Source organism: Bos taurus, chromosome 5 (assembly GCF_002263795.3).
Source record: "Bos taurus isolate L1 Dominette 01449 registration number 42190680 breed Hereford chromosome 5, ARS-UCD2.0, whole genome shotgun sequence".
Lineage (NCBI taxonomy): Eukaryota > Metazoa > Chordata > Mammalia > Artiodactyla > Bovidae > Bos > Bos taurus.
The window spans coordinates 27,032,017-27,049,608 of record NC_037332.1 but is presented as its reverse complement, the minus strand read 5'-3'; the positions used below and the strand labels follow the sequence as shown (position 1 = coordinate 27,049,608).

The 17,592-nt window shown below is 52.4% G+C and overlaps 1 protein-coding gene across 1 annotated transcript; it reads right to left on the bottom strand.

The window, feature by feature from the left end:
- Nucleotides 1–1,891: 1,891 nt before the first annotated feature.
- KRT8 (keratin 8) lies at nt 1,892–9,342 on the bottom strand. Its single transcript, NM_001033610.1, is given in 9 exon segments — nt 1,892–2,298; nt 2,781–2,839; nt 2,958–3,178; nt 3,935–4,060; nt 4,333–4,497; nt 5,077–5,172; nt 5,607–5,667; nt 6,301–6,509; nt 8,917–9,342. Coding segments are annotated over 9 exon segments (1,437 nt in total). The 5' UTR covers nt 9,262–9,342; the 3' UTR covers nt 1,892–2,143.
- Nucleotides 9,343–17,592: the final 8,250 nt, after the last annotated feature.

The following is a 17,592-nucleotide window of genomic DNA, read 5'->3' as shown; positions in this document are numbered from 1 at the left end:
CGGGATTAAATACAGCAAAGCCAGAGGAGATGGTGTTTTAGATACACAATAAACAGGAAAGGAAGGAGGAGTGGAAGACAGAAAGGGAATTCTCCCTGGAGCTTTCTTCCATAACCAAACAGTGGAGGGAGTGGAGGGAGGGGTGGAAACTCCAGGAGAGCTTTGATGGGACCTTTGATGGCTGCCCATCCACCCCTCCCCCCCCCCCCCCCCCCCCCCCCCCCCGACCACCACCACATGCCCACCGCCCCAGGGCCAAGGCCTGATAAGACAGGTGGTTGGCTTCCACCTGTGGGGCACAGTTGGAAATGCTGACTTGAGGCCTCAGTGGGGGAGAAATCTCTCTCACTGGGTGCTTACTGCACCTGTTCAGGTCTCAACATCATCTTCTGGGCTCCCAGTAAGACAGCCAGTCACATGTGAACAGAGGGCAGATGGCTGATATTGTCTTATGAAATTTTTCTTTCATTTATATAGATATAAACGTCTGCTGCTGCTGCTGCTAAGTCGCTTCAGTCGTGTCCGACTCTTAGCAACCTCATGGACTGCAGACTACCAGGCTCCTCTGCCCGTGGGATTTTCCAGGCAAGAGTACTGGAGTGGGGTGCTGCATTGCCTTCTCCAATAAACATTGGCAGGTCTTGATAAAAATGAATTTTGTACTGAGAGCTGCTGCCACAGTAGTTAAGAGTCACTGCTCCGAATAATGGTGCTGTTAAGTTTTATCATCAGAGTGAAGTCCTCTCCTGTGACAGGGGACAGAGCCCTGACCCTGGTCCCAGGCTGGGTGATGGGGGCGGAGGAGGCAGAATGTCTCATCTGGGTCTGGAAGCAGCTCCATTGAGGTGGGCAGCAGGGAGGTAGTGAGACAGCCCCCACCTGTTCGTTCTCCTTTGGTGTTTGGGAAAGTCTGAAAATGCCCCCCATCTCAGCCGTGCTAAGTAAGGACTCACTTCGTCTAGCACTGAGGGGCCAGCGAATCTGCCCAGAACTCCATGAGTGGTGGTAGTGGTTGTGGAGCCAAGTACCAGAGACGCCCTGCTCCACCCAGCCCTGCTCCTGCCCTGAACCCTGGAGACCCGTGTTCCTACGAGATAAGCAAAACCCCTATACACACTCCACAGAACCCATCCACACCCATATACACACAACACACCCTCCACGTGCAAACACACACGCCCTTCACATACTCCGCTGTATATCACACAAACACTGCCTGTAAATGGATGGAAAAGAGTGCCGAGGAACCATGGGCGGGGGGCGGGGAGGGTGGTTGTGACTGTGAGTGGAGCAGGGAAGGGCGCATCAGTCCATGCCAAGTCCCTATACCATCTTGGCTTCTAGAAACTGTGGGTGTGACACACCCAGCTGCTGAGAATGGACTCTAGATCTCTCCAGGAACTTCCTGTGTCCCTAGGGATTCTTTGTCCCCAGATGTTAAGGAATGAAGACGGTACAAAGGCATCTCTGGCCACCAAGAAAACGCCATATGCCTGGTTGAGGAGTACAGGCCTGAGAACTGGATGGTGCGGGGTATAAATACCTGATTTTTAGTTAGGCCATTGGCCTAACTTGGCCGACTTGGTCTCTCAGGGCCTGATCCTGATGCCAATCACCTGTGAGGCCTACAGAAAGGAAACCCCCCTGATATTCCCACCCAAAATCTGCTCTGCTCCCCAACAGGGTTTGCTGCACAGATAAAAGTCAAGTGGGGTATTTGAGACCAAGGCATCAATGAGTTTTTCAGCAAAAATAGTCTCTCTGGGATCAGCCTGGAAGAGGCCAGACTCTCCTCCACGTGGCCCCCCACCCCAGCTTCTGATCCCAGAGACAGGCCTCCTGACAACCTCTTTCCCACCTCACAAACAAGGGCTGCATACAGCATAGCGGGTTGGCAGAGCCAACTGAAGCTTTATTTTGAAAAAAAAAGATACTCGAATTGGATTTATTCTGAAAAAGACGCTTACATTGGCTTTTAGGTGGGGTCATGGGCGAAAGGGGCAACCCCAGGCAGTCGACTCCCCCCAGGTGTGGGCGGAGGACAGGGGCGAAACCTCAGGTCTCCTGTGCAGATGCTCCCCTGCACAGCTCCATCTGCAGGAGCCAATGAGCCGGAGAGGCTGGGAGGGACCGCAGGAGCCTTTCACTTGGACAGGACATCAGAGGACTCGGACACCAGCTTCCCATCGCGGGTCTCAATCTTCTTCACAACCACAGGCTTGGAACTGGTGCGGCTGAAGGAGCCGGGGCTCAGGCTGTAGTTGAAGCCAGGGGTCCCGTAGGACGAAGTCAGTCCACCTGGTCAGGAAAAGACAGCCACGTGAGTATGGGAGGCTGTGCTCACATCAGGTGCTTGCTGTTCCCCCTATCTCCCTGATACTCCAGAAGTGGTCCTCAGGGAGGGGGAACTGCCCTGGTTCACTTCTCCAAGATGACTGGGCGAAAACCAGGAGCAGGGTGGGACAGGGTCTTGCTATTAGCTATGTGACCTTGGGGAGATGTTAGAGACTTGGGTTCGAGTCCTAGGTCAGGAAAACTCCCTGGAGGAGGGCGTAGCAACCCACTCCAGTATTCTTGCCTGGAGAATCCCACAGACAGAGAAGCCTGGTGGGCTACAGTCCGTAGGGTCACAAAGACTCGGACACGACTGAGTGAGCACACGTACGCATGCGTGTGACCTTGGACAGGACATTTAGCTGGGCCCCAGCTTCCTCAGCTGTACCAGAGGGACCCGCAGAGGAGCTGCCCTCCGGCCCTTCCCCCAAGACACGGACACTCACCTGCGTAGCCACTGGTGGTCTTGGTGTGGATACTCATGTTCTGCATCCCAGACTCCAGCCTGTACCCAGAGGACACATGGAACATCAGGACCAACCCTTGGCCCTGAGGACCCAGGTCCCATCTCCCGCACTCCAGGGATGGTGCACCAGGGGTGCTCAGGGAACCCCCACACCTACCGGCTCTCCTCGCCCTCCAGCAGCTTCCTGTAGGTGGCAATCTCCACGTCCAGGGCCAGCTTGACATTCATGAGCTCCTGGTACTCGCGCAGCTGCCGCGCCATGTCCTGCTTGGCGTTCCTCAGAGCGGCCTCCAGCTCGGCCAGCTTGGCCTGAGCATCCTTAACAGCCATCTCACCACGCTGCTCAGCGTCAGCGATGGCAGCCTCCAGGGAAGCCCTCTGTCGGGGGAGGGGACAAGCAAGCAGGTAAAGCAGAGGCCGGTTGCCTCCTCTCCTTCTCCGCCTGCACCCACTCTCTCTTTCCCCTCCTTTAGGGACCCCCTCTCCACAACCTGGACTAACCAACTCCACCCACCTTATTCCAAGAAAATGTTAGAGGGGACTTTCGTCATGGTCCAGTGGTTAAAAATCTGCCTTGCAACACAGGGATTGATCCCTGATCAGGGAACTAAGATCCCACATGTCAGCTACTGAGCCCGTATGCTCTGGAGCCCACGAGACACAGAGAGTGCACGTGTCATAACTAAGACTCAAAGCAGCCAAATAAATAATTTTTTTTTAAAAGGGAAGAAAATGTTACCGGTGGGTGAGAGTCAGGAAGTGAAATGGGGGGACATGAGCAGCTTCCAGATCCCTCCTGCACACACTTCTCACCTGGGATGCTGTACTCCCCACTCCCAATGGGACTAGATCTCTGCTTTCTAAACCCCCTTAAGTCATCTGATATATAAGCACTCTGATTTATAATACAGATAAAGCAAGCTTGGGGAACCCATCCTGGACCTCCAACCTACCTGCCCAACCCGTGACCCCTGTTCTGACCCCTCAGCCTCCCAGAACAGTCTGGCCGGTAGCTACCCCTCCAACTCCCGAGATGCTTTCCCCAACCCCCAGACACCTCACTCCTTTCTGTAGTATCTCCTCCCACCCCAGAGGTGTCCCAGGACCCTCTCCCACCCCCAGCCCAGCCCATACCTGGCCTTTGAGACCCTCGATCTCAGCCTGGAGACGGTTGATGTTCCGGTTCATCTCAGAAATCTCCGTCTTCGTGCGACGAAGGTCATCCCCGTGCTTCCCAGCCAGTGTCTGCAGCTCCTCATACTGCAGATGTGAAATGAGGAGTGAGTTTGAGACGGGACTCCTGGTCCCTCCAAGGAAAGAGTACCCTCAGCCAAGTCACCAGAGCCCAGGTCATCTCACGCCCACCTGGCTCCACACCTCTGGGCCTGGAACATCCCATCCCTGTCCCCCGGCACGACTTGGCAGCCCCACTCCCAGCAGGCAGAGTTTGAAATCTCGCTTCTCCCTCAAGGAAGGACTAGCACCCGGAACTACCCAAAAGGGGAGCACCAGGTTGAGCCCCTGCTCTTTACCTTGATTTGGTACATGGCCTCGGCCTCAGCCCGGCTGCGGTTGGCGATCTCCTCATACTGGGCCTTGACCTCAGCGATGATGCCATCCAGGTCCAGGTTGCGGTTGTTGTCCATGGACAGGACCACGGACGTGTCAGAAATCTGAGACTGCATCTCACGGATCTCCTGTGGCAGGAAGGGGAGGTGGTAAGGCCCTGGCCCCGCACACAAGGAGTCCCCTTCTGTAGAAGGGCCTTCCACAAGGGACAAGACAGGGCGGGAGAGAAGGCAAAGTTCCTAAAGAAGGAAGATGGGTCGAAGACCTGGAACTTGGCGGGAAGTAAAGATGAAATGAGGCCAGGCTAAAAAGAAATCTGGCTTTGGGTGAGAGACCAGAGGGGCAGAGCCCTTCCACGCTCTCAGCTACCAGTATGGCGGCCCCAGAGGGCTCCCATATGACCCAAAGGATCTATCTAAACCCTAGGGACAGGGCAGGTCTGAGGTAGCCAGGTCACCACTCTGCAGTATGTATGATGACCTTGGACAGTCTCTTTCAGTTCTCTGAGCCCGTTTTCTCATCTGTGAAATGGGGTAATAAACCCTCCCTCATTCAGGGAGACAGAACATAAAGGACATCCATGCCAGGTGACTAATGGCAGTCAGAATTATTCCGGGTTGGGCCCTTGTCTGTTGGTGCACTGGCGGGGCTGGAAGGAGCCTCTGATGGGGCCAGGGAACCCCAGTCTCCGGCAACTAAGAACGTACCTCTTCATACAGTTGCCTGTAGAAGTTGATCTCATCAGTCAGCCCTTCCAGGCGGGACTCCAGCTCTACCTTGTTCATGTAAGCTTCATCCACATCCTGTGGGGTGGGGAAAGGGGAGCCAGAGCTGAGTGCCCACTCCTGATTCCAAGTTGGGGCCTATACTTAGAACTTTCTAATTGCCTTCCCACCTCAGCGATCCAGTCCGGTCTCTGCCCCACCACACCTGCATTCCCAGCCCCTTTACCTCACCTTCCTGCACATTCCACCTCCTCCCGCCTCCCCCTCGGCCTGGAAGCCTTCTATAGCTGGACCTCCAGTTCCACTGCTCCATTTTCTTAACCATGTTCCAACACCCATGCTGCTGCATAGTTCTGTCCAAATGCACCGAGCTCTGTCCTTCTATGTTCAGTACCTAGGAGGCACCCAAATGTTGTCCCATGACTTGGAAACATTTAAGAACAGAAAGCCTCTAGCCTGAGGCTCTAAGCGCCAGCCTTCTGTGTCTGGTGGGGGGAGGGGTGCTCCCTCACCTTCTTGATGATGACAAATTCATTCTCCATGTCTGTGCGCTTTTGGATTTCATCCTCATACCTGGTAAGGAAGAGACATAGAATGAGAGGATGAAAGGGAAAGGTGAGGTTGCCATTGGGTCTTTTGAGGGGGGGAAGAATATCTAGAAAATTCAGTTAATGGAAATGTAAAAAGATATGAGATAATTGGCTGGTCATTCTGCCTCAACCAGCTACTGTCTCCCCAGGCTTATCCCACACCATCCCCAGTCAGTGAGGAAGCCTAGAGCAGGAAGTGTCTCCTCAAATCCATGAATATATATTGGATTAGGCATATGAGGAGGGTTAGTAACAGTGACTGACAGGAGACTTTTGACAGAACTTTCTGGAATGTGCCGGAAATCAGGGATAAGGAAGAAATAGGGGCCAGGGCTATTAACATACAACAGAGGCCTGTTGGCTACCTCTGTCTCCCATCTTAGATTTACTATGTAAACTCTAGAAGATAATTTGTTGTCCAAATCAAGACAGTTCTGCAATTGAAGGGGGAGGGGAAGTGCTATTAAAAATGGACATAAACCCAGACTGTCCTGGGGTCACCCTAATTATACAGGACTGCACTGCCCCAAAACCAGAGGGCCTTAGGGTCTGAAACCTCTGGTCCCAAGGGTCCAGGCAGGGTGATTGATTTCAGTTGGGAAGGACGGAGGCTCACTTGGTCTTGAAGTCCTCCACCAGCCCCTGCATGTTGCCAAGCTCCACTTCCAGCTTCAGCTTCTCCTGGGCCAGAGTTTCCAGCTGCCGACGGAGGTTGTTAATGTAGCTCTCAAACATGTTGTCTATGTTGCTCCGGGCAGTCTTCTGCTGCTGCAGGAGGTTCCATTTGGTCTCCAGAACCTTGTTCTGCTGCTCCAGGTGCCGCACCTGTATGATGGGGCAGAAAAGTCCACAGTCACATCAGGCCAGAGCTCAAAGTCTGGCACAAAGCAAGCACTGTGTTTTCCCTTAATCCACTCCCCAAGCAGCTGGGTCTACAGAACTGCATTAGTGTTGCGCTGCGGGGAGACAAGGGGGTACATGGTCGGAAGTAGATATCTAGGAATTATGTTGAAGTTATACTTTCAGGAAAACAATAGGTATTATTGACTGAGATTGTATATTACACATCAGTAAAAGTAGCCAAGTTTTGATTAACACTTTTCATGATTGAAAGAAATACAGATGGTTCATATCAAACAATCATGATTATTATTTGGAGTGGCTTTGGGAGACTCATAGATTACAGGGAAACTTCAGCCCTACAGTCTGGAAGGCACTGGCCAGAAGACCTAGGTTTTAGCCTAATGCTGCTACTGATCTTGAGTCGCTTCCCTTCTCTGAGCCCAGGTCTCCTCAACCCTGCAATGACCTAGAAGATCTCAGGCAAGCCCTATCCAAGCCCCATCTCTAAGAGCAAGAAACTAGGTAAATCTGTCTGCAAACTGAAGACCCTCCTCCCCACAGCCCTCTCTTTGTGTTCTCCGACATCCAACCCCACCCTACTCTACCCTGAATCCACAATCCTGTTTTCGTGTCCAGAACACAAAGGTCCTAGGTTCCTTGGGTTGGAGGAATCCAGATTTTAGGATGAAATTAAACTATGTTGGAAGAGAAAATTTTTTAAGAAAGAATAACAAACTGGTCCCAAAAAGAGGAATGCTTTTTTTTTTTTAATTAACCCAAAGTTGGAACTTCTTTTAAATTAGGAGGACTTGGAAAAGAAGTTTGTCTTAAGGGTTTGGTTCAGATCCAGCAAATCCATCTCTGTAAATCCCTTTCTTCCTCAGCTCATTCTGTCCCAAAATTATAAAAAATAAGTGATTGTAACATTTACCCTTATTAGACTGCTTAATGTAGGCCAAGCACTGCTAAGCTCTTACATGCATTATATGCCTGAATAGGCAAAACCTCTTGGATTTAGGGGATTAGGGAGCCCATTTTGTAGATGAGGAAATCAGATTTAGCAAGTTAGTCCATCAAAGGAAAGGGTAGAGCACTGGGGACCTTCCGCCTCTGCTAAACTACTCACTGGGAAGACCCCAGAGCTAGCTAAAGGCAGTCAAGAAGTCAAGTCAAGGGTCCCTAAGGCCAAGGAACCACCAAGCTTTCCCCAAAAACAGGGGCGGGCCCGGTTCCCAGGGGACTCCTATTCTTAAAGGCGCCAATCTGCCCCAGGATTTCCCTCCTTCCGCTCCCACAATGCCTCCCAGGAGCCAGTCAGCATATAGGAACTCGTCCTCCAGCGCTGGGGGCCCTGGGGCCTTAAGGGAGCAACAACCCGCTCCCAACCCCAGGCTGCAAAACCCGGCCTGGCACCTTCCCTGAGAAAGTGGAGCCAGGTCATTGGGGCAGAGCTGAGGAGCGAAGAGTGAGGGGACAAGGGCCGAGGCGGGGGGAGAGGGGCGTTGGTTGATAGGCGCCTTATCTGAAACCATAAATCCTGGGGTTTAAAAGGACGTGAAACGCGGGTAGGGTGTCCCACGCCCGCAGACTTTGAATCCTGCATGGGCTTTCCTGAAGCCAGTCCTGGCGTCCCACCCCACCCCATCCGACCCCACCCCACCCCTACCTCACTCCACCCTGACACACTCCCACCACCCCCACCCCCGAAACCCCAGGTGCTAAGTGCTCCCCAGGAGACTAGGCGCGGGTCTCCAGCACGCAGCCTCTGCCCCTCACCCCTCCGTGGGGGCTGGTCTCTGCCCCGCCCGGCCCCGCCCACAAGGTCAGCTCCCCGGGCCCTGGCCAAGTTATGACTCATCTTGATGCCCCCCACTCTCAGATCCCTAGAACGCCATAGGCCTGGATCAATATTTGCCTGCTTGAATCAGGACTGCTGCTTCCTTCTCCTAGAATTCTATCAAATTCCTTTTATTAAAAAAACAAAATTTTTTTTAAAGCACAGGAGCAGTACTGGAAAGGCCCTTGGGGCTGGGATAGGGAGAAGGGTGACCCGGAGGGAGGAACTCCCCTCCCACAGCTAAACACCTGGAACACTTCGAGGCTGAGAGCTTTACAGACTTGGGGTGAGATGGGCGAGTGAGTCGGGGGCCCCCAAGATTTACAGTCAGAAGCCTCCAAAATCCCTCCCTATCCCTTCCCCTGCCCAAACCCAAGTGCGCAGAGGGGCCAAGTCACTAGTTGGAAGGCAGAATGTTGCCAGAGTGGGTGGGGCCCAGCAGGACACTAGTGAGGGGCTGGAGATGTGCCCATGGGTGGAGTGACCAAGAGAAAGGGCTGGGATCCTGGTCCAGCCCCAGGCACTGCCAGCCACGCAGAGGGGAGCCCTCACCTTGTCGATGAAGGAGGCAAATTTGTTGTTGAGGGTCTTGATCTGCTCCTTCTCCTGGGTGCGGACGGCCTGGATGTTGGGATCCACCTCCAGCTTGAGGGGGCTCAGCAGGCTCTGGTTCACGGTGACAGCTGTGATGCCCCCCAAACCTGGGGCCCCACCGTAGCTTCCAGCCATGCTCATGCCGGTGCCCAGGCCGCCGCGAAAGCTGCTGCTGCTGCCCACTCGGGAAAAGGCCGAGGAGCTGATGCGGGAGCCGGGCCCACTGGTGTAGGAGCGGCTGCTGAAGGACCTGGGGGCAGAGGTAGACACCTTGTAGGACTTCTGGGTCACCCTGATGGACATGGTGGAGGCTGGAGAGGAGGCGAGGAGGCCGAAGCTGAGTAGGAGTCGAGGAGTCGAGGATTCGAGAAGCTGCTTCTCAGTGGGGTACAGCTCCCCGATGGCCTTTTATAAAACAGAGCCCAGCCCATGAGGAGGGGATTGGCCTTGTAGCTGAGTGGCTAGTCCCTGAGGGGGCAGGGCCTAACCTGACACCTGCCACCTACAGGCTGGACTCAGGTGGGGGCAGCAGAGAGCTGCTCCCACCCCGGAGCCCACGCCTGCACCACCCTGGAACCCAGGAAAAGGCAACTCTGTGAATGTGAAAGAGCAAGGACTCTGCCAGCCTCTACAAGCTCCCTGTAACAAAGCTTGCCCAGGGCTGCCCAGCCACTGCAGCCCCAAAGCCTGGGTCTTATCTCCTTCCCTCCCGTGGGAAATAAATGCACGCACTGGGGAACACGGCCAGCAAGGGACCCCTGGCATTTGAGTCTCCTCTGAGCAGCCGATACTCCAAGGACACCACCCTGTGTTCTTTCTTTCCTCCACTTCGTGTGATTACAAAGGTCTGCCCAGGCTGGACACTTGGGTTCCAAATCATTGAACCTGAGGTCAACCATTTGCCTGGTCTTTCCTCAGTTACTGCTGTGCCCTCAGCCCCTGGTGCAGTGCCAGGAGGCACTGGGAAAATATTCTTGGAATGAATGAATGAATGAACACACACTGTCTTAGCTATGGGGCTGTATGTGAAAGTTAAAGTGAGATCCAACACAGTGCTTTTCCAGGACACAACGCCGTGGTGTCTTTCTCTCTTCCCAAGATCACAGGATTCTTGGGCCTGAAAGGCACAGCGAAGGATGAACAAGAGCTAAAGGGCGGGCTGGGGGAGGTCAGGAGAGAAGGTGGCTGCAGTGGGGGCTTCATCTCATTGCTCATCACTCCTTGCAGGAGTCATTCCCACGGCCCCCAGTGGGTGGATCACAGGAAAGAGGCAGGACTGTGAGGTGGGGGTGGAGTGGGGAGCTCCAACGGTGAGTCAACCGGCAGCTTCTCTTTCTCGTCCCCGGCCACCTCCCTGTCCCCTGCTGGCCGTAGGAGAAGGAAAAGAGTCCCTGCACCTGTCTCCCCAAACCCATTAAGAAAATGAGTCAGGAGAGCAGGTTGGGGCACCGTATGCACCTGCAGAAGGCTGGAGAATGGGGAGCTGAATAAGGCACCCAGGGCCTGGGCGGGGCATGGTGAGGCAGGCTGTGGGTGGAAAGCACAAGTTTTGGGTCCCCAAGGCAGAGATTCCAGTAGCAATTACCTAATGGCTGGGGCTGGATTCTCTGATAGATCCTGCAGGGCATGAAATGGAGAGGAGTGGGTGGCTGTTTACTCAAAGCCAACAGATTCCCTGGAGGAGAGGGACAGGTGGCCCAAAGCCCCCAAGCCCCAACCGAGGTGACTGCTACCATGCCTGTCCCCAGGGCAGGTGAGTGGATGACTCTACGTCCTTCTCCAGCAGGCATCCCAGGCACCCAGAGCACAGGCACAGAGACCCTTAGAGAGTGAGACCCAGAAACCCTCTCCCTGGGAGACGGACAAATCCCAAAAGACAGACTTGCAGATAAGCTCCCCTCAGATCACACATACCAGACCATGCACACATACGCACAAAAGAACGTACTTTGAAGTCCCTTCCGGAAAGACAAACCCAGAGACTCTCAGAGGGGACACAATGACCACATCCCTTTCTTCCCTCCCCTCTTTTCTCTTCCCACCCTCCCCAGGCCTGGCCTCCTGCCACACAGAACCAGGCCGTACCTGTTTGTACCAGGCCCTCTCTCAGCCCCTTTAAACAATGCTTAGTTTTCCAAGGAGTGATTTGAATGCAAGCTCCCCCCTCTCCAACAAACACCCACACCGAGCAGAGCTGAGAGACTTCGCTTTCCTGAGACCAAAGGGAGGGGTATGGGCCCGGTGCCAAACCAGGCCCAGAGAAGGCGGAAGGAGAGAGGGAGGGGCTGGTCAGACAGGTATGGCAGCCCAGGGGAGGGACAACCCAGCAGCTCCCTGCTTCTCCTCCCCCACACTGTGGTCCACACAGCGGACCTGGGCACACTCAGAGGGGAGAGACCTTACCTAAAGTCCTCAGCACAGAACTGCAGCCCAGAGCCCTCCCCTGAAATCTCAGCTCTCCCACCCCCAGCCCCAGCCACCCGGTCCCCTGGTTGCAGGAGTGCCTTTTGTTTAAGATGAAGACAAAGCGGCCTACAAGGACTCTGTGGTTTTCAGGCTGTAAGAAGGCCCAGACCTCACCCAGGGGAAGTTCCTCTTTGCTGGGGCAGCCCAGAACGATCCAGGGTGGAAAGTGCTTGCATCTTTCTTGTCAGCTCCCTATTGCCCAGAGCCCTAGCCAACCCCTCCCCCATGCCTGAAACCCAGCTTGGGGTACAAGAGAAGAGGCCAGACCTGCCCACTCCTGTGGCCCCTGCCTGGGATTCCGGCTTGGAAGCAATAGAGGGAAGCCCTGGTGGCTCAGCCGGTAAAGAATCCACCTGCTATGCAGAAGACCTGGGTTTGATCCCTGGGTCGGAAAGATCCCCTGGAGAAGGGAATGGCAACCCACTCCAATCTTCTTGCTTGGAGATTTCCATGGACAGAGGAACCTGGTGGGCTACAGTCCATAGGGTCGTAAAGAGTCGGACATACCTGAGCAACTTTCACTTCACTTCACTTTCAGGACTAGGGCCAAGTTACGAGGGAGCAGAAAATGGGACCGAGGTGGCCTGAGGGGACAACTTGTAAAGCTGTCTCTGACCACTGAGGTCTGCACACTGCTTCCTACCCAACAAAAGGGAAAGTGTTTTTGGTGACGCCCTACCCAGATCCAGATTCTGCTCCAAACTGCCTTTCCTGGAAGTCAGAAGAGGGAAGAAGGAGACGCTCACCCCCTCCACCCTGATGGTGATGGCACAGGATGGCACCAAGGAAGTCCCCGGAGGCCTCAGGTCAAGGCTGAGGCCAGAGATGGGTGAACAGGGTAGCTCTTTATCATACGTCATTCACAATCCTCCGAAAAGATGATCTGAACACATTCTTCTCAGTGATCAGGACTGGTGACACAAAACACCTCACTCAAAGAAGCACTACTCACAGTAGCCAAAATGCAAACAACGCAAACGTCCACCAGTTGGTGAATGGAGAGACAAAAGGCGACATCCCCCTACAATGGTGTACCATTCTCAGTAAAAATGAATGAATCACCCATACCTGCTACAGTTCAGATGAACCTTGAAAAACGCTATGCTGAGTGAAGGAAGCCAGTCACACAAGATCACGTATTGCATGATTCTATTTGTATGAAATGTCCAGAAGCAGCAAATCTATAGAGACAGAAAGCAGATTCATGGTTGCCAAACTACCTCCAGGCTGGAGGGAATGGAAGTGATTGGTAAAAATATGAGTTTCTTTTAGGGCTGATGAAAATGTTCTAAATTCAATTATGGTGATCATTGTACAAGCCTGTGAAAATAGTAAAAATCATTGAATTGTACATTTTAAATGGTTGAATTGTGTGGTATGTGAATTATAGCTTAATAAAGCTGTCACAAAAACAGGCAATCCACAAAAGCATAAATCAGCCACGTATATAAAGTAGAGACTTTGCGGACCAGCATAGGATTCAGGGGACAGAAAGGAAGATTTTGTTTAGATGCTAAAGGTAGGTTCCCTGCTTCTAGATTAGTAACCAGAGCAGAGTCTCCAAAGAACTGAAGTCACTTTAAAAGATGAGCATTTGAGTCTTACTGTTGACATGGAAATATCTGAGTTTAGGGCTGAGGCAGCAAGAACAATTTAAGTGGAAAGCCACAGATGGTGGGAAAACCCATCAGTAAGCCACATCATGAATAATAAAGTTGATCTGATTGTTCATTTTTGTGCCCTATGCCTCAAGGCCAAAATTGTTCGTAGTCAGTGCTCAGTAAATGGCGACTATTTGTCATTGTGATAAACACAGCTCTGATGATTCAAGCCAGTCGAATGGGAATATACTGCCTAGAGAGGCAACAAGCTCCTGCCCCTAGAAATCTGGAGAACAAGGTGTGCTAACCAGCTGTCTTCTGGGTTACTGTAGGAGGATTCGTAACTCAGATAGGGGTTTGGACTAGAACTTCCCGATCCTCCCCACTCTGAGAGCCTTGATCCATGATCTGCTGTCACAGAACTTAGGCTTTGATTGGACAACCACGAATGTCCTCCAAACCAAACTTTTTATTTTGACAGAAGGCGTAGTTAGAAATTATTAGAACAGGCACAGGGAGAAAAGTAGGAAGGTAAGCCTCCTAATGGAGGAAAGGAGGCAAGCCTACAGCCTGGAGATGATGAGGTCTCCAGCCTGCTCTCCCTTCGTTATACCCTCGTCTCCACTGATACCAAACTGGACGCAGCTGTCTACTGGACAGACAGTCAACCGTAGCTCAATCATTGCTGCCCTTCCTCTTAATTCCGGTTCTCCGTCTGGAGCATGCACACCAAAATCGCCCAGGCTGCCCCTGTATTTCTTTTTAATACAAGAACTCTTTTATTTTTTTAATGATTTTATTAACTTATTTTTGAGTGCACTGGGTCTTCATTGCTTTGCGGACTTTTCTCAAGTTACGGCGAGCAGGGGCTACTCTCCAGTTGCGGTATGCGGGCTTCTCATTGCAGTAGTTTCTCAGGTTGCAGAGCACAGGCTCTAGGAGTCGCGGGCTTCAGTAGTTGTGGCATATGGGCTCAGTAGGTGCAGTTCTCTGCTTCTAGAGTGCAGGCTCAACAGCTGTGGCACACGGGCTTAGTTGATCCAAGGCATGCGGGACCTTTCCGGACCAGGGCTTGAACCCATGTCTCTTGCATTGGCAGATGGATTCTTTACCACTGAGAGCCCAGGGAAGCCCACCTGCACGTTTTAAAAGCTTCCTTGCAGCAGCCAGGGTTGAGCTCTTGGCCTTGGCTCTGCTCTCACATGAAGACCTCCAGAAATACACGTTTCTCCTCTCCCAAGAGGATATAGGCTACAGCCCAAGTCCAGAGCACTTCAGGGTCCCTGGTCAGAAAGAAGGAGATACCTGCCCTTTAGGAAGGAAGATAGTGACCAGTCCCCGGAGCCTGACACTCCAAGGACACAGACAGACTGAGAGAGGACCTAGATGGGTCCCTCTCATAGAGGTGAGGACAATGTGCAGGAGGTCTGAGTGATGGGAAGGAGGACACAGGGAGTCGCTGGCTCCCCAGGAGGATGGGTCCCCAAGGAAAGAGTTGCACAGCCCACCCACCTACATACCTCCACTGCAAGAAAAAAGTGTCCCTAAAGGTGTGTTCAGGTAACCAGATAGGAGTGCAGGAAGGGGAAAGGAACTGCAAGGACCTGGGTCTCCGCTACAGCCCCCATGCCTACCCTCACTCCTAGCCCTGAGAATCACCTGTGGCCTGGAAAGTGAAGTCGCTCAGTCGTGTCCAACTCTTTGCGACCCCATGGACTGTAGACTACCAGGCTCCTCCATCCATGGAATTTTCCAGGCAAGAGTACTGGAGTGGGGTGCCATTGCCTTCTCCAGGGGACCTTTCCGATCCAGGAGTCAAACCCGGGTCTCCCGCACTGCGGGCAGACGCTTTGCCATCTGAGCCCCCTGTGGGTCGCTTGGCAATGGAGCTATTGTCCAGTGGTCTTCGGTTGTGAATTTCCTGCCCAACAACCTGAAGGCCAAAGCAAGGAGTTAGGGGAAGGGACCCAGGCCTTTACGCCCTCCTGTTTTTATTCACACATTCATTCACACTTGTCCACTTAGGGTATTGCTTATCAGACAATACCCTAAACAGTGTGGTGTTCCTACCCCACAGACTATAGCCTGCCAGGCTCCTCTGTCCATGGGATTTTCCAGGCAAAAATACTGGAGGGTGTTGCAATGCCCTCCTTCAGGGAATCTTCCCGACCCAGGGATCAAACCCCAGTCTCCTGCATCTCCTGCATTGTAGGTGGATTCTTTACCAGTGAGCCACCAGGGAAGCTCCAAAACGGTGTGGGGAGATAGCTTTTTGGTTCCTTTCATGCCAGTTCAGTGCAGGTAGGAGCCTCCTATGAATTAAGCAAGGTATAGCCTGAAGGTTTCTATTGAAAGGTGAATATTAGGAGTCCTTAGTCACTAACTTGGTATATTGATGGTTTAGCAGCCTGGAGACCACCTTCAGATCAGCAAACTGACACTCCCAGGGGCAGGGCCTGAGAGAGGGGGGCTGAGGACAGCAGCGTACTTTGATAGGAAGAAGAACGCAGTGTCAGCACTGAGTCCAAGTGCCCTCTGGGGAGGCAGGAGGTCTGGTGGGGAAGGGTACTGAGGTAAGCTCCCTTACCAAAACATTGCCTGAAGTTTCAGGCTGTGACAGACTTCTGAGTATTCATTTTTCAGCCCACATCTCCCGGCCTCAGAGAAATCTAGGGCTCTGCTTGAAAAGGGCCCTTTGTGGTCTGAAAAACATCCCCCAGGTACCCCCTTAAAAACCCAGAACTAGTGGAGTTGAATAGGAACCTTTGGAGAGGAATAAATTAGGGGTTTGGGATCAAAACAAATACACACTGTTATTGTTCAGTCACTAAGTCCCACTCTGTGATCCCATGGACCGCAGCATGCCAGGCTCCTCTGTCCTCCACTCCCTCCCAGAGTTTGCTCAAATTCATGTCCATTGAGTCAGTGATGCTATCTAACCATTTCATCATCCATCGCTCCCTTCTCTTCTCCTCGACCTTTCCCAGCATCAGGGTCTTTTCCAATGTGTCAGCTCTTCGTATCAGGTGGCCAAGGTATTGGAGCTCCACCTGCAGCATTAGTCCTTCCAATGAATATCCGGGGTGAATTTCCTTTAGGATTGACTGATTTGATCTCCTTGCTGTCTAAGGGATTCTCAAGTCTTCTCCAGCTCTACACTTCAAAATCACCAGACACATACTACTACTGTATATAAAATAGCTAAACAACAAGGATGTTCTGTATAGCAGCAGGAACTGTATTCAATATCTTGTAGTATATTCAATATCTTTCCTATATGGGAAAAGAATCTGAAAAAGCATATACGTATGTCCGTGTATAACTGAATCACTTTGCAGTATACCTGAAACTAATATAACACTATGAATCAACTATACTTCAATTTAAAAAAAAGAACCTTTGAAGGCCTTGATACTTCATACTGATCAGAGTCCCAGGGTAGGGCACATTCTGACACACTAGCCCAGGCACCCAGTCCAGCCCTGGGTGAAGAAGAAGGGCCCCTTCTTGCTCTCCTGATACACAGGAGCTGTGACCCTTCCACATCTAGTTCAGAAGAGAAAGTTGCACGATGCAGGTGGAGTGGTGAAAAGTCATGGGCAAGGCGTGATCTTCTGAGAGCTCTCCCGGTCTCCAGATCTCACCACTTCATCCCGGGAAACAGCCACTTCTTAGGCCATTCCAAACCTTCTTCACAGTCAAGAGTCATGGCCCACAGGAAGTGATCATTTGTGCATGGTAAGCTGGGGTAAATGCTTGGGACTAGGTGTGCTCTGGCCACGCAAAGCTTCCCTCTGACACTCAGAGAGCTGGTGGGCCCAGTGCATCACACAGGTATAGCTCACTCTTGGCACAGCTGGTGTGACCAGACACCCTGGCAGGGAAGCTCTGGCTTGGGGAGACCATTCTGTTCTGGTGAAGTGAGGAGCTGAGGGAGGAAGAGAAAGAAATGAGATGCAAGCAGCTATGGCCCACCTTGGAGAAAGGGCTCAGAGATCAAGATTCATGGGAGCTGGCAATAAATTCCCAGAAATTCTACCATAAACATCCAGTGTGAGGCTAATCACCTACCATAAACTCAACCACAGCTCATGGAGAAGCAGGACTGGGGCGGGGGTGGGGGGGTCTCCTCAAAAGTGCCCAAGGCCAGCCCTGCCCATCTCTGTCCCCACCTCTTGGAGAAGAAGGAAGTAAAGACTCCACCTGGTGACATCTGGCTATGCCTCGACAAATGACTCCTATATGGATCTGTTTCCTCTCCTGTTATTAGGGGTGGGGATAGTCAGCCATCAACATTAACACAAGTTTTATGATTCTATATATCACTCAAGGAGTCCAAAGAATTTGGCTTCAATCAGAAAACAATGGGGATTTTCTCCAGAGGGTAGAGCCTAATGATGATAAGAAGGTATTTTGAGTACCTGCTGGGTTCTCCCTGGGTACATGTAATTCAAACTCAGCCCCTGCCCTCAGGATACACAGGAGTCAAGGACAAACAGCCACTCACATGCCCACCCTGTGTGCATACATCCCCTCTGATCCTAACAGCTAGTCAGCCCCTTGCCCT